Source organism: Saccopteryx leptura, chromosome 7, assembly GCF_036850995.1.
Source record: "Saccopteryx leptura isolate mSacLep1 chromosome 7, mSacLep1_pri_phased_curated, whole genome shotgun sequence".
Taxonomy (NCBI): domain Eukaryota; kingdom Metazoa; phylum Chordata; class Mammalia; order Chiroptera; family Emballonuridae; genus Saccopteryx; species Saccopteryx leptura.
In genome coordinates this window covers 18,184,809-18,198,819 of record NC_089509.1, presented here as the reverse complement: position 1 = coordinate 18,198,819, position 14,011 = coordinate 18,184,809, and the positions used below count along the sequence as shown (strand labels likewise).

The 14,011-nt window shown below is 39.7% G+C and overlaps 2 protein-coding genes across 7 annotated transcripts in view; one reads left to right on the top strand and one right to left on the bottom strand.

Annotated features, from left to right (window-relative positions):
• The window catches only part of RAB3GAP1 (RAB3 GTPase activating protein catalytic subunit 1), a 69,285-nt gene extending 61,373 nt beyond the window's left edge, over positions 1-7,912 (bottom strand). For 2 of the 3 annotated variants that reach the window (XM_066346302.1, XM_066346303.1), the window contains exons 1-3: positions 7,860-7,912; positions 7,701-7,756; positions 2,642-2,717 (exon numbers count right to left, since the gene is read on the bottom strand). In XM_066346302.1, the coding sequence (XP_066202399.1) occupies positions 2,642-2,717; positions 7,701-7,756; positions 7,860-7,877 (150 nt within the window). In that variant the 5' untranslated portion in view covers positions 7,878-7,912. Of the gene's footprint in view, positions 1-2,641; positions 2,718-5,481; positions 5,586-7,700; positions 7,757-7,859 lie in introns of those variants that run through there. The other variant, XM_066346304.1, reaches the window with a different exon arrangement.
• Positions 7,540-14,011, top strand: part of MAP3K19 (mitogen-activated protein kinase kinase kinase 19) — a 66,508-nt gene continuing 60,036 nt past the window's right edge. For 3 of the 4 annotated variants that reach the window (XM_066346298.1, XM_066346297.1, XM_066346295.1), the window contains exon 1: positions 7,542-7,669. In XM_066346298.1, coding sequence (XP_066202395.1) covers positions 7,611-7,669 — 59 coding nt within the window. In that variant the 5' untranslated portion in view covers positions 7,542-7,610. Of the gene's footprint in view, positions 7,670-14,011 lie in introns of all 4 variants that reach the window. The other variant, XM_066346293.1, reaches the window with a different exon arrangement.

Here is a 14,011-nt window from a genome sequence, read left to right as displayed (position 1 = left end):
TACTAGGGAAACTAGAAATGGTAGAATTATTGAAACTGGCTGTTGGACACATGGGGAGTCATTAAATTATTTTATGTTTGAAATTTTTTATAATTAAAGGTTTTAAAAATAATTTTTCTTAATTCTCCTGCAATAAAGAGAATTAGCAATCACTATCCTTCAAATAAAGTAAAATATTTTTTAAAGGCAGTCTTTAAACTTTATTTTCTATGCTGAAAAATCCTTGTCCTTTATAATTTTATTCACCACATTTACAGTTCAACTGAATTCTCTTCAAGTTTCTGTATCTCATTTTATTTACTATAATCTATAGTCAGGAAAAAGTTGGAAAGCTTTATACTCTTGTAGCCCCTACTACATGTCTGTCAGTCTGCTTTCTGCTTTGAGTACATTATCCAACTTATATCCCAAAACTAAATTTAACATCTAAAATTTTAATCTTGGCCCTGGCTGGTTGGCTCGGTGCATAAAGCATCGGCTGGGCGCGCAGACATCCCAGGTTTGATCACTGGTCAAGGCACACAGGAGAAGTTGCTTCTCTTTCCTCCTGCCACCCCCTTCTCTCGCTCTACTCCTCTGGCAGCCAGTGGCTCAACTGGTTCGAGCATCGACCCCAGACGGGGTTGCCAGGTGGATCCCGGTCGGGGCACATGCGGGAGTCAGTCTATCTCCCTTCCTCTCACTTAGAAAAAAAAATAGTTAAAAAAATAAAAATAAATAAAAATACACAATTTTAATCTTATTTATTACTTCACTCATGAAAATTTATGTTCAACGGTAACATAGATTTTGCTTACTCTTTCTTCAAATCTGGCACACAGCAGATACTCAGTAAATATGTGTAAATTATAGAATTGAGGAATACAATATCAGAGCTAAAAAATACCTAGTTTAGCTCTCTTTTCGATGGTGCAAATCATTTCCCATTCCAGTTATATCCAGCTTGTTTTGCCTTTAATCTTACTGACTTCAATATCAATTGTTATGTATTTGTTTTAAGTAGAATAGAATGATCTGTGATTGAAAACTTCACATTTTAAAATGTAGTAAAACTATTTTAATATACTAAACCAATTTATTTTATATATTTCAGCATACCTTTAAATGATGATTTCTAAATGTAGTGCTACTTTCCCTGCTCTTATTCATACAGCTAAAGAAAAATATCCTAATGCTTTGATAGTCTCAAATTGTTAATATCACGATTAAGGTAAAAAAAATACCTAGCAATATTGAAAACTCAAGAGTTCCTTACAGAGTGGTAAACTGCAGTTAATAACAGATTTATAATAAAAATGATCAGTTTTACTTCAAAAGAATTTATCTAACAAATAAAGCATCAACATAAGCCTAACTCAAATTGTTAGTTCCCTTCATCAATATACAGAAAAATCTAGGTTTATTTCCAGAGTACGTTCTTCAATAAACATTTAGGCATAGATTATGAGTAAAACCACCCTGATCAGAATTAAAGTTCCACATCAATTTTGAATATTTTTTTCAGTCTTATCCTCAACCCATCTATGAGATTTTAAAAAAAGAAAGAAAGAAAGAAAGAAAGAAAGAAAGAAAGAAAGAAAGAAAGAAAGAAAGAAAGAAAGAAAAGAGAAGGGGAGAGAACACGTTCTATTAGCAATACTGCAAAATACAAATATTGAGTACAACAGCTGTTAAGGACAGCCAGTCGGTTAAGACCAAGATTTTGCCTCATCAGTTAAGCAAAATAATACCCAAGAAATTGGTAATTACAATGTTTTTCTGAGTAACTAAAATTTTTTGAAAAATGATTTTCTAACAATGCTAAGGGAGAAAGCAAGAGAGAAGTGATATATGAATTTACCAGAACTCCAACTGCCCTTTTGTGGTCCCACTTGGCTGCCTGACCTCACCCTTACTAGACAATCGTCCCTGAGGCAGAAGAATTCCAGAAAGCTGAAATCCTAAAACCGTAAAAGGGAACATACCAGAACTTTTTTTTTTTTTACAGAGACAGAGAGAGAGTCAGAGAGAGGGATAGGCAGGAACAGAGAGAGATGAGAAGCATCAATTATTAGTTTTTCATTGCGACACCTCAGTTGTTCATAGATTGCTTTCTCATATGTGCCTTGACTGTGGGGCTACAGAAGACCGAGTAACCCCTTGCTCAAGCCAGCGACCTGAGGGTCTCGAACCTCGGTCCTCCGCATCCCAGTCCGATGCTCTATCCACTGCACCACCGCCTGGTCAGGCCATACCAGAACTTTTGACTCAGTACCCCCTCAGGGTCTCCCAAGCCCTATAAAATTCGCCCCTAGTCTGTACTGGTGCCCTTCTTCCCAGAGAAGTGCCCGGCAGGGTTCCTTTCTTCCTTTCAACAAAGCCTGTTACTCTGGTCTTTTTGGACTCCCATGGATTCCAACAAGAAGTAAACATCAGGAGAAACAAAATCACTCACGAAGAATGACATTATACTTATAAAATTTTATTTTAAAAAGTTCACAAATGCCTAAATCTAAATTCTTTCACATACCATTTCAGGTTCATAATATTCATAACTTAAAAAAAAAAAACCAAACATTTATTTCAAATGTACCAAATCCAGCAAAGGGCTTAAAAACAGAAGTTTCAAAGTAAAGACTCATGTAGAGACACCAGCAAATACCTTTTCAAGTGGCTTTCCCCAAGAGTTACCAATCAGTTTCCAATCATTCAAGACTTCTTCAACTTTGGAAATAAACCTAGGAAGGAGCAAAAAACTTTCTAAATATTTAACTTCATATTTTTAACCATACAATTCTTTTAAAAAGTATTTTTTATATTTTAACATTTTTGTCAGAGAAGTCTCCGTAAGTTAAGTATTGTTAGTCTAATTTATCAATGTGGAATAAAAGTGAAAATAATTTTCTTTAACCCAAAAATTCTTAGACTTTGATTTTTAAGTCTACTGCTTACCCAACAAAGGCATTCTGCCTGCTATAAAACATACAGAATTAATAAGTCTGGCTATATAAAATGAATAAATTTGAGAGAAGTAAAAACTAACAAATAAGATACTATTAAAGATATTATGAAACCCAGAATCTTATCTTTATCCTCAAAATATATGATCTATTTAACTTTTTCTTTAAAGACTTAGGAATTCCCTGATAGTCCTCTCCCTATGCCCAAAAAGAAAACATTATTAAAGAATATTGCTCATTAAAATAAAAGAAGTTTTAAAGAACAGCTGGCAAGAAAATGTAAAAACATTTGTCAGCTTTAAGGAATAAATGACAAACAGATTTTACGATTATTCACTAATCTTTAAATCTAATGATCAAGCAGATTAGAAAAAGTAAATTTGACTAGTAATATTAGCAAATGAAAACTGTCAAATCTTAGTATTACAGTTCAATACATATTAAAAGACACTTCCAGAAGACTTGTTATTACTTAAGAAGCTGACTTCTTATATAAATATGATGCAATATTATAACAACACTGCTCTCCTAAAATATCTACATAGTATTGCTAGAGTATTAGAGTTAATTCTAGTCAAAATATAAGGCCTCAGGTTTTTCCTTCAGTGATACTACATATTAATATTTACATTTCTGTTATAAGAGAGTAATGATAAATCACTTTTTGTGATTCAACTAACCCAATTAATTTATTTTTTAAATTAAAGGCTTTAATATACAAATTCACTTTTGGGAAAGGTTCAGTCAAAAGATAATTATCAGTTTAGGAAATGAGTGCTATAGAAATAAGTTAACATGCTTAAAACAGGAATAATAAGGCTCAGTGGTAGAACGTCGGCCTGGCATGTGGATGTCCCAGGTTGGATTCCTGGTCAGGGCACACAGGAGAAGCGCCCAACTGCTTCTCCACCCCTCCTCCTGTTTCTCTCTCTCTCTCTCACTCTCTCTCCTCCCTTCCTGCAGCCATGGCTCAGTTGGAGCCAGTTGGCCCCCGGGGTGCTGAGGATGGCTCCATGCCCTCCACCTCAGGTGCTACAGAATGGCTCCTGGTTGCAAAGGAGCACGGGCTAGAGATGGGCAGAGCATCGCCCCCTAGTGGGCTTGCTGGGTGGATCCCAGTCCAGGAACATGGGGGAGCCTGTCTCTGCCTCTCCTCCTCTCACTAAATAAAAAAAATTTTTTAAAAAAGGAATAAAAATTTAATAATAAAAATATATTCATGTTAGCAAAAATCTGTATGTGAAATACACATTGCATTTATAAAGGTAAAAACTGCAACCTATCTTAATATTTAACTGCAGCAAACAGTTGTAAATTGGTATATATATGCATCCAATATAATAATATGTACCATAATATGGTTATGTTTTCAAGACCATTTGAGGAAATAAGTGTTATATTAAGTGAAAACTATAGAAATAAGTATAATATGGTTCGATAAAAAGTTAACACACTATTCTGAAAGTAGAGATTTGACTAAAAAATTTTTAAAATTTTATCCCTGAAAGATCTCCAGATCTCAGCTGAAGAATCATTTCCTCTGATTCCTCACTCTATATTAGGTCTAATGGCAAAATGCTCTTATAAGACCAGGTTTATTCCCCTTCTCAGCTCTTATTTCAATTGTAATTACAGACTCATTTCTGTTATTATCTGGTTCATGTCTGTCTCTTACCCTATACTGTACATACAGCATGAGCAGGAATCAGCTGTTTTTATTGACCACCACATCCCTAACGCCCTGAATTGTGCTTGAAACATAGGCACTCAATAAATATTTCTTCAATGGACAAATGATAAAGAGTATGGGCTTCTAGTCAGTCCTCCCAATAAATTGTATGGCTCATGACATACTGACAAGAACTTTTCATTCAAACATTAAATTCAAAGTTTAAGAGACCCCAAAGTCTTAACTTCTTCCCATGAATCATAAAACACTAGTTTCACTCTAGGTTACTATTTCACATTCAACAGGCCTAAACTACATACACTCTTCTCACTTTGCCACTTTCTTATCTTAATTCTTTATTGCAAGAAACTGAATTTCCGTGCTTTCTATTCGTACATTTCATCAAGTGTACCTAAGTCTTCTTTGACTAGTCTTACAATCCTCCCTTCTATCCTTTTTCTCCAGTCTCCAAATCACCAACCTAACAATGGATCCAAGTATCATAGTTCCCCATGTATAAGACACACCATTTCCTCCCCCCCCAAAACTGGCATCTAAAACTGAGTGCGTCTTATACAGTGGTTGTAGATATCTTTTACTCGCATTTCCTATTTTTTTGTGCTTGTTTTTGCGCTTATTGTTGCAGGCAGTGATTCGTCATCAGACACAGATGAGAACAAGCTAATGGATGGGAGTTTTGACAGTGATGAGGAGTTGTATGAATTTTATGAAGAATAAAACTTGAGTTCAATAACTTTATGTAATTCTTTTTTTTTCAAATTTTGGGCCCGAAAATTAAGGTACATCTTCTACATGGGACCATCTTATCCATGGGATCATTTTATACACGGGGAAATACAGTAAGTCACTTGCCTTAATTTTATTTCATCTTCTGAAACAACTCTCACATCACTTTACCACTCTAAAATCTAAAATAAATCATTCTTTCATGGCTCTTGTGTTCTAATCCACCAGCAACATCAATATCACCGGTGAGGCAATTGTTAGAAATTCAAATTTAGGGGTCAACCTCAGATATAACCAGAAACTATGATTCTGATACACACTAAGTTTGAGAATCACTGGTCTTAAAGCACCAAACCTGCAGATTCCATTACTTAGCTTTGGAGGCTCCAAAACCCAGGCCTAGCTGCTGCTTCTATTTTTTTTTTTTCTGTATTTTTCCAAAGTGAAAAGTGGGGGTGGGGGGGGTGGGAGGAGGAGAGGCAGACAGACTCCTGCATGCGCCCCACCGGGATCCACCCGGCATGCCCACCAGGGGGCGATGCTCCACCCATCTGGGGCATTGCTCTGTTGCAACCAGAGCCATTCTAGCGCCTGAGGCAGAGGCCATGGAGACATCCTCAGTGCCCGGGCCAACTCTGCTCCAATGGAGCCTTGGCTGCAGGAGGGGAAGAGAGAGACAGAGAGGAAGGAGAGGGGGAGGGGTGGAGAAGCAGATGGGCGCTTCTCCTGTGTGCCCTGGCCGGGAATCAAACCCGGGACTCCTGCACGCCAGGCCAACACTCTACCGCTGAGCCAACCGGCCAGGGCGTGGTCCTAGCTTCCTTATTAATCTTAGTTCCAGTAAAGCACTTCTTCATTAAGAACCAAAGGTTCATTTCCACCTGTCTCAGCTCATGTCAGTACTTTCGCATGTCTAACCAACCACTACCTACTTCCATGGCCCAGTCTTATTTTCTACCTTTTCTGTGAAAACATCTCTAACAATTCTAATTAATATCATCCTTGCCTGTTAGGTGGTGCTGCAGTGGCTAAAGCGTCAACCTCTGGCGCTGAGGACCCAGGTTGGGAAGCCCTAGGTCCCAACCTGGCTTGAGCGTGGGCTCATCTAGCTTGAGCGCAGAGTCACTGGCCTGAGTGTAGGATCAATGACATGACCCCAAGGTTGCTGGCTTGAGCAAGGGGGTCAAAGCACATATGAGAAAGCAATCAATGAACTAACATGCCATAATGAAGAATTGATGCTTCTAATCTCTCTCCTTTCTTGTCTGTCTGTCCCTGTCTCACTAAAAATAATATCATTCTTATTTAAATTATTGTTTTTAGTTATACCAGTTGGCTTACAATTTATTTGCTGGTTTATTCGTTTTTTAAAATACAGATCAAAGGTTTTTGTTTTTGTTCTTTTCCATTAGCACAGTTCTAGACACGAGAACCTAATCAATACAGCCTTGCCAGTATGGTTATGTCTTTCTGCCTTTTCTTTTCCGAAGGTACCACAGGTCAAACCATTATTCCAACAGGGATCTTTTATATTTTCCTACGTCATCTTATGACAGGTCATCACAACTTTCCTCTCCCAACCAGAAAGATTATAAAACGTTGCAACAAGCTAACTAAAACTCAAAACCCAGGACACGGAGGGCTTATGTGACAATGAACAAAAACTTCTGGATCTAAGCTATCACTCCTCCACAAACTTGGCCTTCAACTGGTCTCAGCGATACCCCAGTTTCAGCTGCTCTCAGCGTCTGACAGGCTCAGAAAGCCGGGCACCTCACCCACCGAAAGTCCTGGAACAACTTGAATCAAAGCGTTTCAAAGTCTCATGCACTATTTAAAAGCTTAATTATTCTAAAAGACAAGATGAAAACGGGGGTGGTGGCAGAAGGCCTCCCTAAAAAAGTGTCTATACCAACGTTACACAGGAGGGAAAAAAGCAGCTGTGAAGTTTCCTGTTTAGGGTAAGGAGGAAACCAGGAAAGAAAGCAGCTCGGACGCGGTAGGCGCGGAAACCGTGTGCGCGCGCAGCAGCCAAGGGCTCAGGGAAGAGCGGTGAGGGGCGGCAGAACTCGGAGCCGGGGTCTCCGGGGTCTCCGGGGTCTCCGGGGTCTCCGGGGTCTCCGGGGTCTCCGGGGTCTCCGGGCTCCGCTGGCGGGGGCGGGGCGGGCTGGCCGGACGCGGAGGCGGCCTTCAGCTGACCAGCGACGGGAGGAGCCAGCGACCCGGGGACCCTGAGTCTCACTTTTCCCAAAGCAATGGCGTCACGTGTGATCTGTCTATGCTGCGGAAGCGGCGGGGGACGCCGAGGCCCACGGTACTGATAACCAATAATATGACTCACTGACCTTTCCCATTCGGAGGCAGTGGTGAAATCCGTGATCTCAAATACCTCAGATTCGGGCTGCAGGAAGGGGAAGAAGAGAAAGAAAGAGACTGAGCGCCCAGTTACTGAAGCGGAGGAGCGAACTTAGGGGACAGGGATAGGCAGGGAGTCAACACCTCACCTCACTGTCGGCCGCCATTTTGAGGACCGCCGAGGTGAGCGCTAGGGCTGCCGGGAGGAAGAGACCGAGGTGCCAGGAAGGAGGGATAAAGGAGTCGATTAAGCGCGGGGGCGGAGCTTTCGCGAAGCCCCGCCCTCAGAGGCCCCGCCCCTGCCAGTCCTGTTTGTGAGTTTTTCCAGGCTGAATAAATACATTATAAAAATGCATTTCGCCTGACCAGGCAGTGGCAGCGCAGTGAATAGAGCGTCGGACTGGGATGCCGAAGACCCAGGTTCAAGACCCCAGGGTCACCAGCTTGAGCACAGGCTCATCTAGTTTGAGCAAAGCTCACCAGATTGGACCCAAGGTCGCTGGCTTGAGCAAGTGGTCACTCGGTGTCACAACAAAAAACTGATGATTGATGCTTCTCATCTCTCTCCATTCCTGTCTGTCTGACTCTGTCTCTGTAAAAAAAAAAAAAAAAAAGAAAGAAAAGAAAGCTTTTAAATGCATTTTTATGCATAAAGGGGACAGAAGCAAAGAGTTATGACAGGGCCTTAGATTTCCAAGATAAGATTGTATGAAAAATCTAAAGCACTTTCAGTTTTTCATTTATCCTCTTTTTGTTGATTGCAGGTCACTGAGCTAGGTGCTCTAATATTCACTTCCCTCATCCACCCCCACCTCCAAAGAATTCATACAATTTAGTTAAGGCAGGCAATAAAAATCATCATGCTAGTTACCTGGTTTCTGGGGAAGAGCAATGGGCTGTTCAATGAACACTTTTTAAGCCATTGAGGAACGGAAGGTATTCTGTTTAGCAGTTAATAATTATATCTCACGCATATTGAAGTATTTACAGGTAAACCAATAACATGTCTAGGATTTGCTTGAAAATAATGGGAGGAGGTTGTAGGTAAAGCTAAGAATAGAACCATATTAGTTATGAGTAGGTAATTGCTTATGTTAGTGATAGGTGTTTATACTTCCTACTTTTGTTAGGCCTGAAATTTTTATAATTAAAAGTTTTTAAAAACTGAATTTTATTTAATGGGTTTTGCCACACACAAGAAGGAATTTGGGGGTAGAGAACTGAGAAATTCAGCATCAGCAATACAAAATTCAATCTTAAAGTAAGAGATCAAAATTTAGCAAAATAGGGCAGATGAAGAAACTATACTCAGAATTATGACAACAGTTAGTTATTGCTAGTGCCAACCCTTGAACTCTATCTCTTGATGTTTCTTCTAGTTTCTGTCCACTACTCTGGTGGGGGGTTGTGAGTTACTATGCAGCAGTCTTTCCCAAGAGGTCTCAACTTCCACCTACATTCGTTTTCAAGCATTTATACAATACCAACTACAGTATAAGTCAATCACTATGCTAGGCTCTGGGGATATGAAGATGTAGAAATGGTCCCTAAAATCAAGGAATTTAGGGTCTAATAGGAAAACTGGAAATTAGCTGCATGAACAAAAAGAAGAGGTGCTACATGTATCAGCATCACTGTTAGCAGCGTGGAGGTCAATGGTAACCCTGACAAGAAGAATCATGGAGGATAGCTGAAGGATAGATGTGGCAGCCAGGTTGAAGTGGGGAAGGCTTCTAAGCAGAGGGAATAGCATGTCCAGATGCTCTAAGGTAGAAAACTCTGATCTGTATAATGGACCAAAGAAGAGCACCTTGATCACAGAGTTTGTAATGAAGTTGGGGAAGTCAGTATGGGCCAAACCACATCAGGTCTTCTAGGCTAGGGTTAAACTTTATTTGAAGTACAAAGGCTGTCACTAAAATGTTTTAAGCAAGAGAGTGATATGATCCAATTTGCATTTTGTAAAATAGTCTGGTGCTATATGAATAGACTGAGGAAATACAAAAAAGGAGGAACAGCTGGTGACTATAAAGCACCCAGTGAGAGATGGTGTGGAGACTTTGACTAGGGCGGGCAGTAGACCAGGCGAGCTTATTTGACATGTTGGACATATGATAAACAGGACTTTATGATGAACTCAATGCAGTGACAAGGGAAAGGAAGGACTAAAAGATAATTTTTTGGTTTCTGGTCTAAGCAGCTATGTGGGGATGATGCCATGTCCTGAGATAAGAAAGATGAGAAGGAGCAAAAAAGCCAGTGTTTCATTTGGCAAGCACTAAGTTTGACAGATCTGTAAGACATTCCAGGGGAACTTTCATGGAGAAAATTGGGTATAATAATAAGACTCAGGCGAGACCTGGGGTGAAGATAGAAATTTGGAGTACTTAAATCACAAGAATAGATGAGATCATTTAAGAAGAGAATGTGAAAGGAGAAGAAAAGAAGACTCACATAAATGCCTGAAAAAATTTCATGTTTAGGGACAGATTTAAAAAATAAAGTATCCAGTGAAAGAGAGAGGAAAATAGTGGCTAGAGAATTAGGAAAATGAAGAAAGAGTGATGGCACAGAACCCAAGAAAGGAAAATGTTTCAAGATAGTAAATACTGACTGCTGCTGTAAAATTAAACAAGAGAGGAATATAGGGGCAAGGGTGATTGTTGTTGTTTCTTGGGATTTTTGTTTGTCTTTAAGGCAGATAATAGTACAGTTGAGCATTGAACAACACGGGTTTGAATTGCCTTGGTCACAGATTTCCTTAGACACAAATTTTTTCCAATACAGTCAATCCTTGGTATCTGGGGATTTTTCATGGTATTCTGCTAACTACAGATGGAAAAGAGTGTCTTTGTATTCCAACCATGGATTCCCAATTGTGTATCCAAAATACTGTTTTCCACCCATAGTTCAATCTGTGGATGCGAAAAGCCAACTGTAGAGTCAAAGGTTATACTGGATTTTTGCACAGGGATGGGAGTTCCTACTCCCCATGTTGTTCAAAGGTCAATTGTAGATGTCTTTGTATGCTGATGATAATAATGTAGGGGGGAGAGAGAGCTTGAGAGAGAGAGAAATTGTTAGTGAAGGGGAGATGGAGTTCTTGATAAGGTGAGAGGGAAGGAAGTCCACAGAGCTGGTGGTCACACAATTTAAGACTTGTATTCTGAAGTCTTGCTTCAGGAGACGCCACCCATGGCCTTGTGAATGACCTTCCTAACGTGCAGCTAGGTGGTACCAGGAATTCAGAACACATGGAGTAGAAAGGAATGTAGGATATATGAGGAGGTTGGCTTTCTTGAGAAGGGAAAAAAAGAAAAGAAAAGATGGATACAAACATAAACATCAGGAGATTTGTACATATAAAAGGAAAAGAGTTATTTGTTCACTTAACTTTTTAAGATTCTCGGCGAGTGAAATAAGTCTGTAGGGTTTAAGGTTACACAAATCCAGGTTTAGTCATGTACTAACTAACTATGTGACTTTTTACAAGTTACTTCACTTCTCTAAACCGGTCTTCCTTCCTTCCTTCCTTCCTCCTTCTCTCCCTCCCTTCCTTCCTTCCTTCAGTGAGAGAGAGAGAGAGATAGGAACAGACACACAGGAATGGAGAGAGGTGAGAAGCATCAACTCATAGTTGTGACACCTTAGTTGTTCATTGATTGCTTTCTCATATGTGCCTTGACCAGAGGGGCTCCAGCCAAGCCAGTGACCCCTTGCTCAAACCTTAGGCTTCAAGACAACGACCATGGCTTCATTTCTATGATCCCACACTCAAGCCAGCAACCCCATGCTGAAACTTGTGAGCCTGTGCTCAAGCCAGCAACCTCAAGGTTTCAAACCTGGGTCTTCAGTATCCCAGGCTGACACTATTTACTGCACCACTGCTGTTTTGGTTTTTTTTTATTTAAAGATTTTATGTATTCATTTTAGATAGGGTAGAGAAAGAAAGAGAGAGAAAAAGAAGGAGGGGAGGAATAGGAAGCAGCAACTCCTATATATGCCTTGACCAGGCTAGTCTGCTGTTTTGAACTGGCAACCTCAGCATTTCAGATCAGTGCTTTATCCACTGCACCACCACACCTCATGCTCTAAACCTCTGTTTCTTCATTAGTAAACTGGGGCTTATAATACTTCCTACTTCATAGGATTGTGGCAAAGATTAAATTCTATGTACACGTGTCAAATGGCTAGCACATGTCCTGGAATGTATGTAATAGGTGATCAATTATGGTAGTAGCATTTACAATGAATGTACTATGAGAATCATGAAGTGCTGCTCATGTGTAAGGCATTACTGTTTTTCCCCTCCTTGCTTAGCCATGAAAACGTTTCAATACATACCGAAATCAGAAACTAAAAAAACCATAAAGACTTGACTGCATGAATTTTAGAAGCTGTATGAAACAGCCTTATCAGGTTGCTAGGTAGTTTTCTTCCAAGATATTTTTGGCTCTTTGCCTTCTCCCTGGAGACAGTTCTAAAGTAAGTTATTTGCTAAAGTGAAGTGTGAAGCCAGGATGCTAATGATGTGAAGTACCCAGAGGAGATATACTTTTATTAGATTTTCACTGGTTCACAAAGCAGAAAATATTTTGTTTCTTCCATATTAAGAGCTATTTTACTACACATCCAAAGGCAAGGGCTTTTCCATGCAAATGTGTTTTCTCTCCAGCATAATTTTCAGTTACATCAAGGTATTACTAATAATGGTGATGGAGAGAATTTTGAAGCATAGGCAATTTAAGAGATTAGAAGCCTGGAAAAAATCACTTTTGGGTTAGTCCTCACAGGAATATGGGGACATCACAGAATAATGAGGTCTTAGTGAGAGGGTAAACATTGTTGGTGAGAGGAGAAACAACAATGGGACTACCATCTTCATCGACCTTGACAGCCTCTGTGCAGGGAGAATCAGGAATTATCTACGGCGCTGCTATAAGAACGATTGCAGCAGAAGGTACGGCTGGATGAGGAAGACAGGCCATGAGAATAAGAAACTCATTAGCAAGAAGTTCTCTAAATCAAAATTATCAGGCGGCATTTATTCATTCACTCAGTAATATTAAGTATCTACTGTCCTGGCACTGTGCTCAGTCCTCTGGAGAGATTCCAAGAATAATCTTTGCCCTCAAAGGGTTCATAGTGTGATATAAGGTGTGAAGAGCTTTAATATGGTTTAGAAAGTGATGTCTCATGGTTATCTAACTTCTTAAATCTCTTTGTGAAATCAGTAGTAAGAAAATATTCAAGTGGCTTTTCAGAATACATACGCTATCTTATATTCTAAATAAATAGTTTATTATTTCTTGAACTAGACAGAGATATAGTCAACAAGTCAAGCAATCTCCAGAGAATTTCAAGAGAAGAACTATAGTCTTTATACAATCATCAGTTATTCCTTCACTCAATAAACAGTTGTTAAAAGCAATTGCTATGTGCCCAGCACTGTTCTAGAAACTGCAAAATAAAAATATAAAAACAAATTGCCTGCCCTCAGGAAGTCTCAACTATAAAGTAATTGAAGTCTTTCTAGATAATAAGAGCAGTTAGTTCTAATTTTTAAGTTTGTGACTTACTGTCTGGTAGACTCAGAAAGTACGGTACTTGCTGGCAGGTTGATTTAGCTTGCCCAAGTTTATATGTTTCTATTTTTAAAATATTTTAATGGTTCAGAACCATTAATCTAGGAAACAAAAGAATTAAGTGAAGAATCATGAGGTTTGTTGTAGAAGTTTACAGAATAAGCATGTTCTTCTAACCCTATGTATCTGTATTTAAAATTAATCGTTATATTTTATACAGGCATATTCCTTTTTCTTTTCTTTTTTTTTAGCTAGAGAAAGACAGAGATAGTGACAGAGAGTGAGACAGTAAGGGAGAGAGATAAGAAGCATCAACTTGTAATTGCAGCACTTTAGTTGTTAATTAATTGCTTTCTCATATGTGCTTTGACTGGGGGGACCTAGTTTAGCCAGTGACCCCTTGCTTAAGCCAGCAACCTTGGGCTCAAACCAGCAACCTTGGGCTTCAAGCCAGTGACCTTTGGGCTCAAGCCGGAGACCATGAAGTCATGTCTATGATCCCACACTCAAGCTGGTGAGCCCACGCTCAAGCTGGCAACCTCAAGGTTTCTAACCTGGACCGTTGGTGTCCTAGGCTGACACTCTCTCCACTGTGCTACCACCTGGCCAGGCACACAAGCATAGTCTTATTATATCACCAATCTTTCCTTGTTAAGGAGAGTAAACTGGCCCTGGCCGGTTGGCTCAGCGGTAGAGTGTCGGCCTGGTGTGCAGGA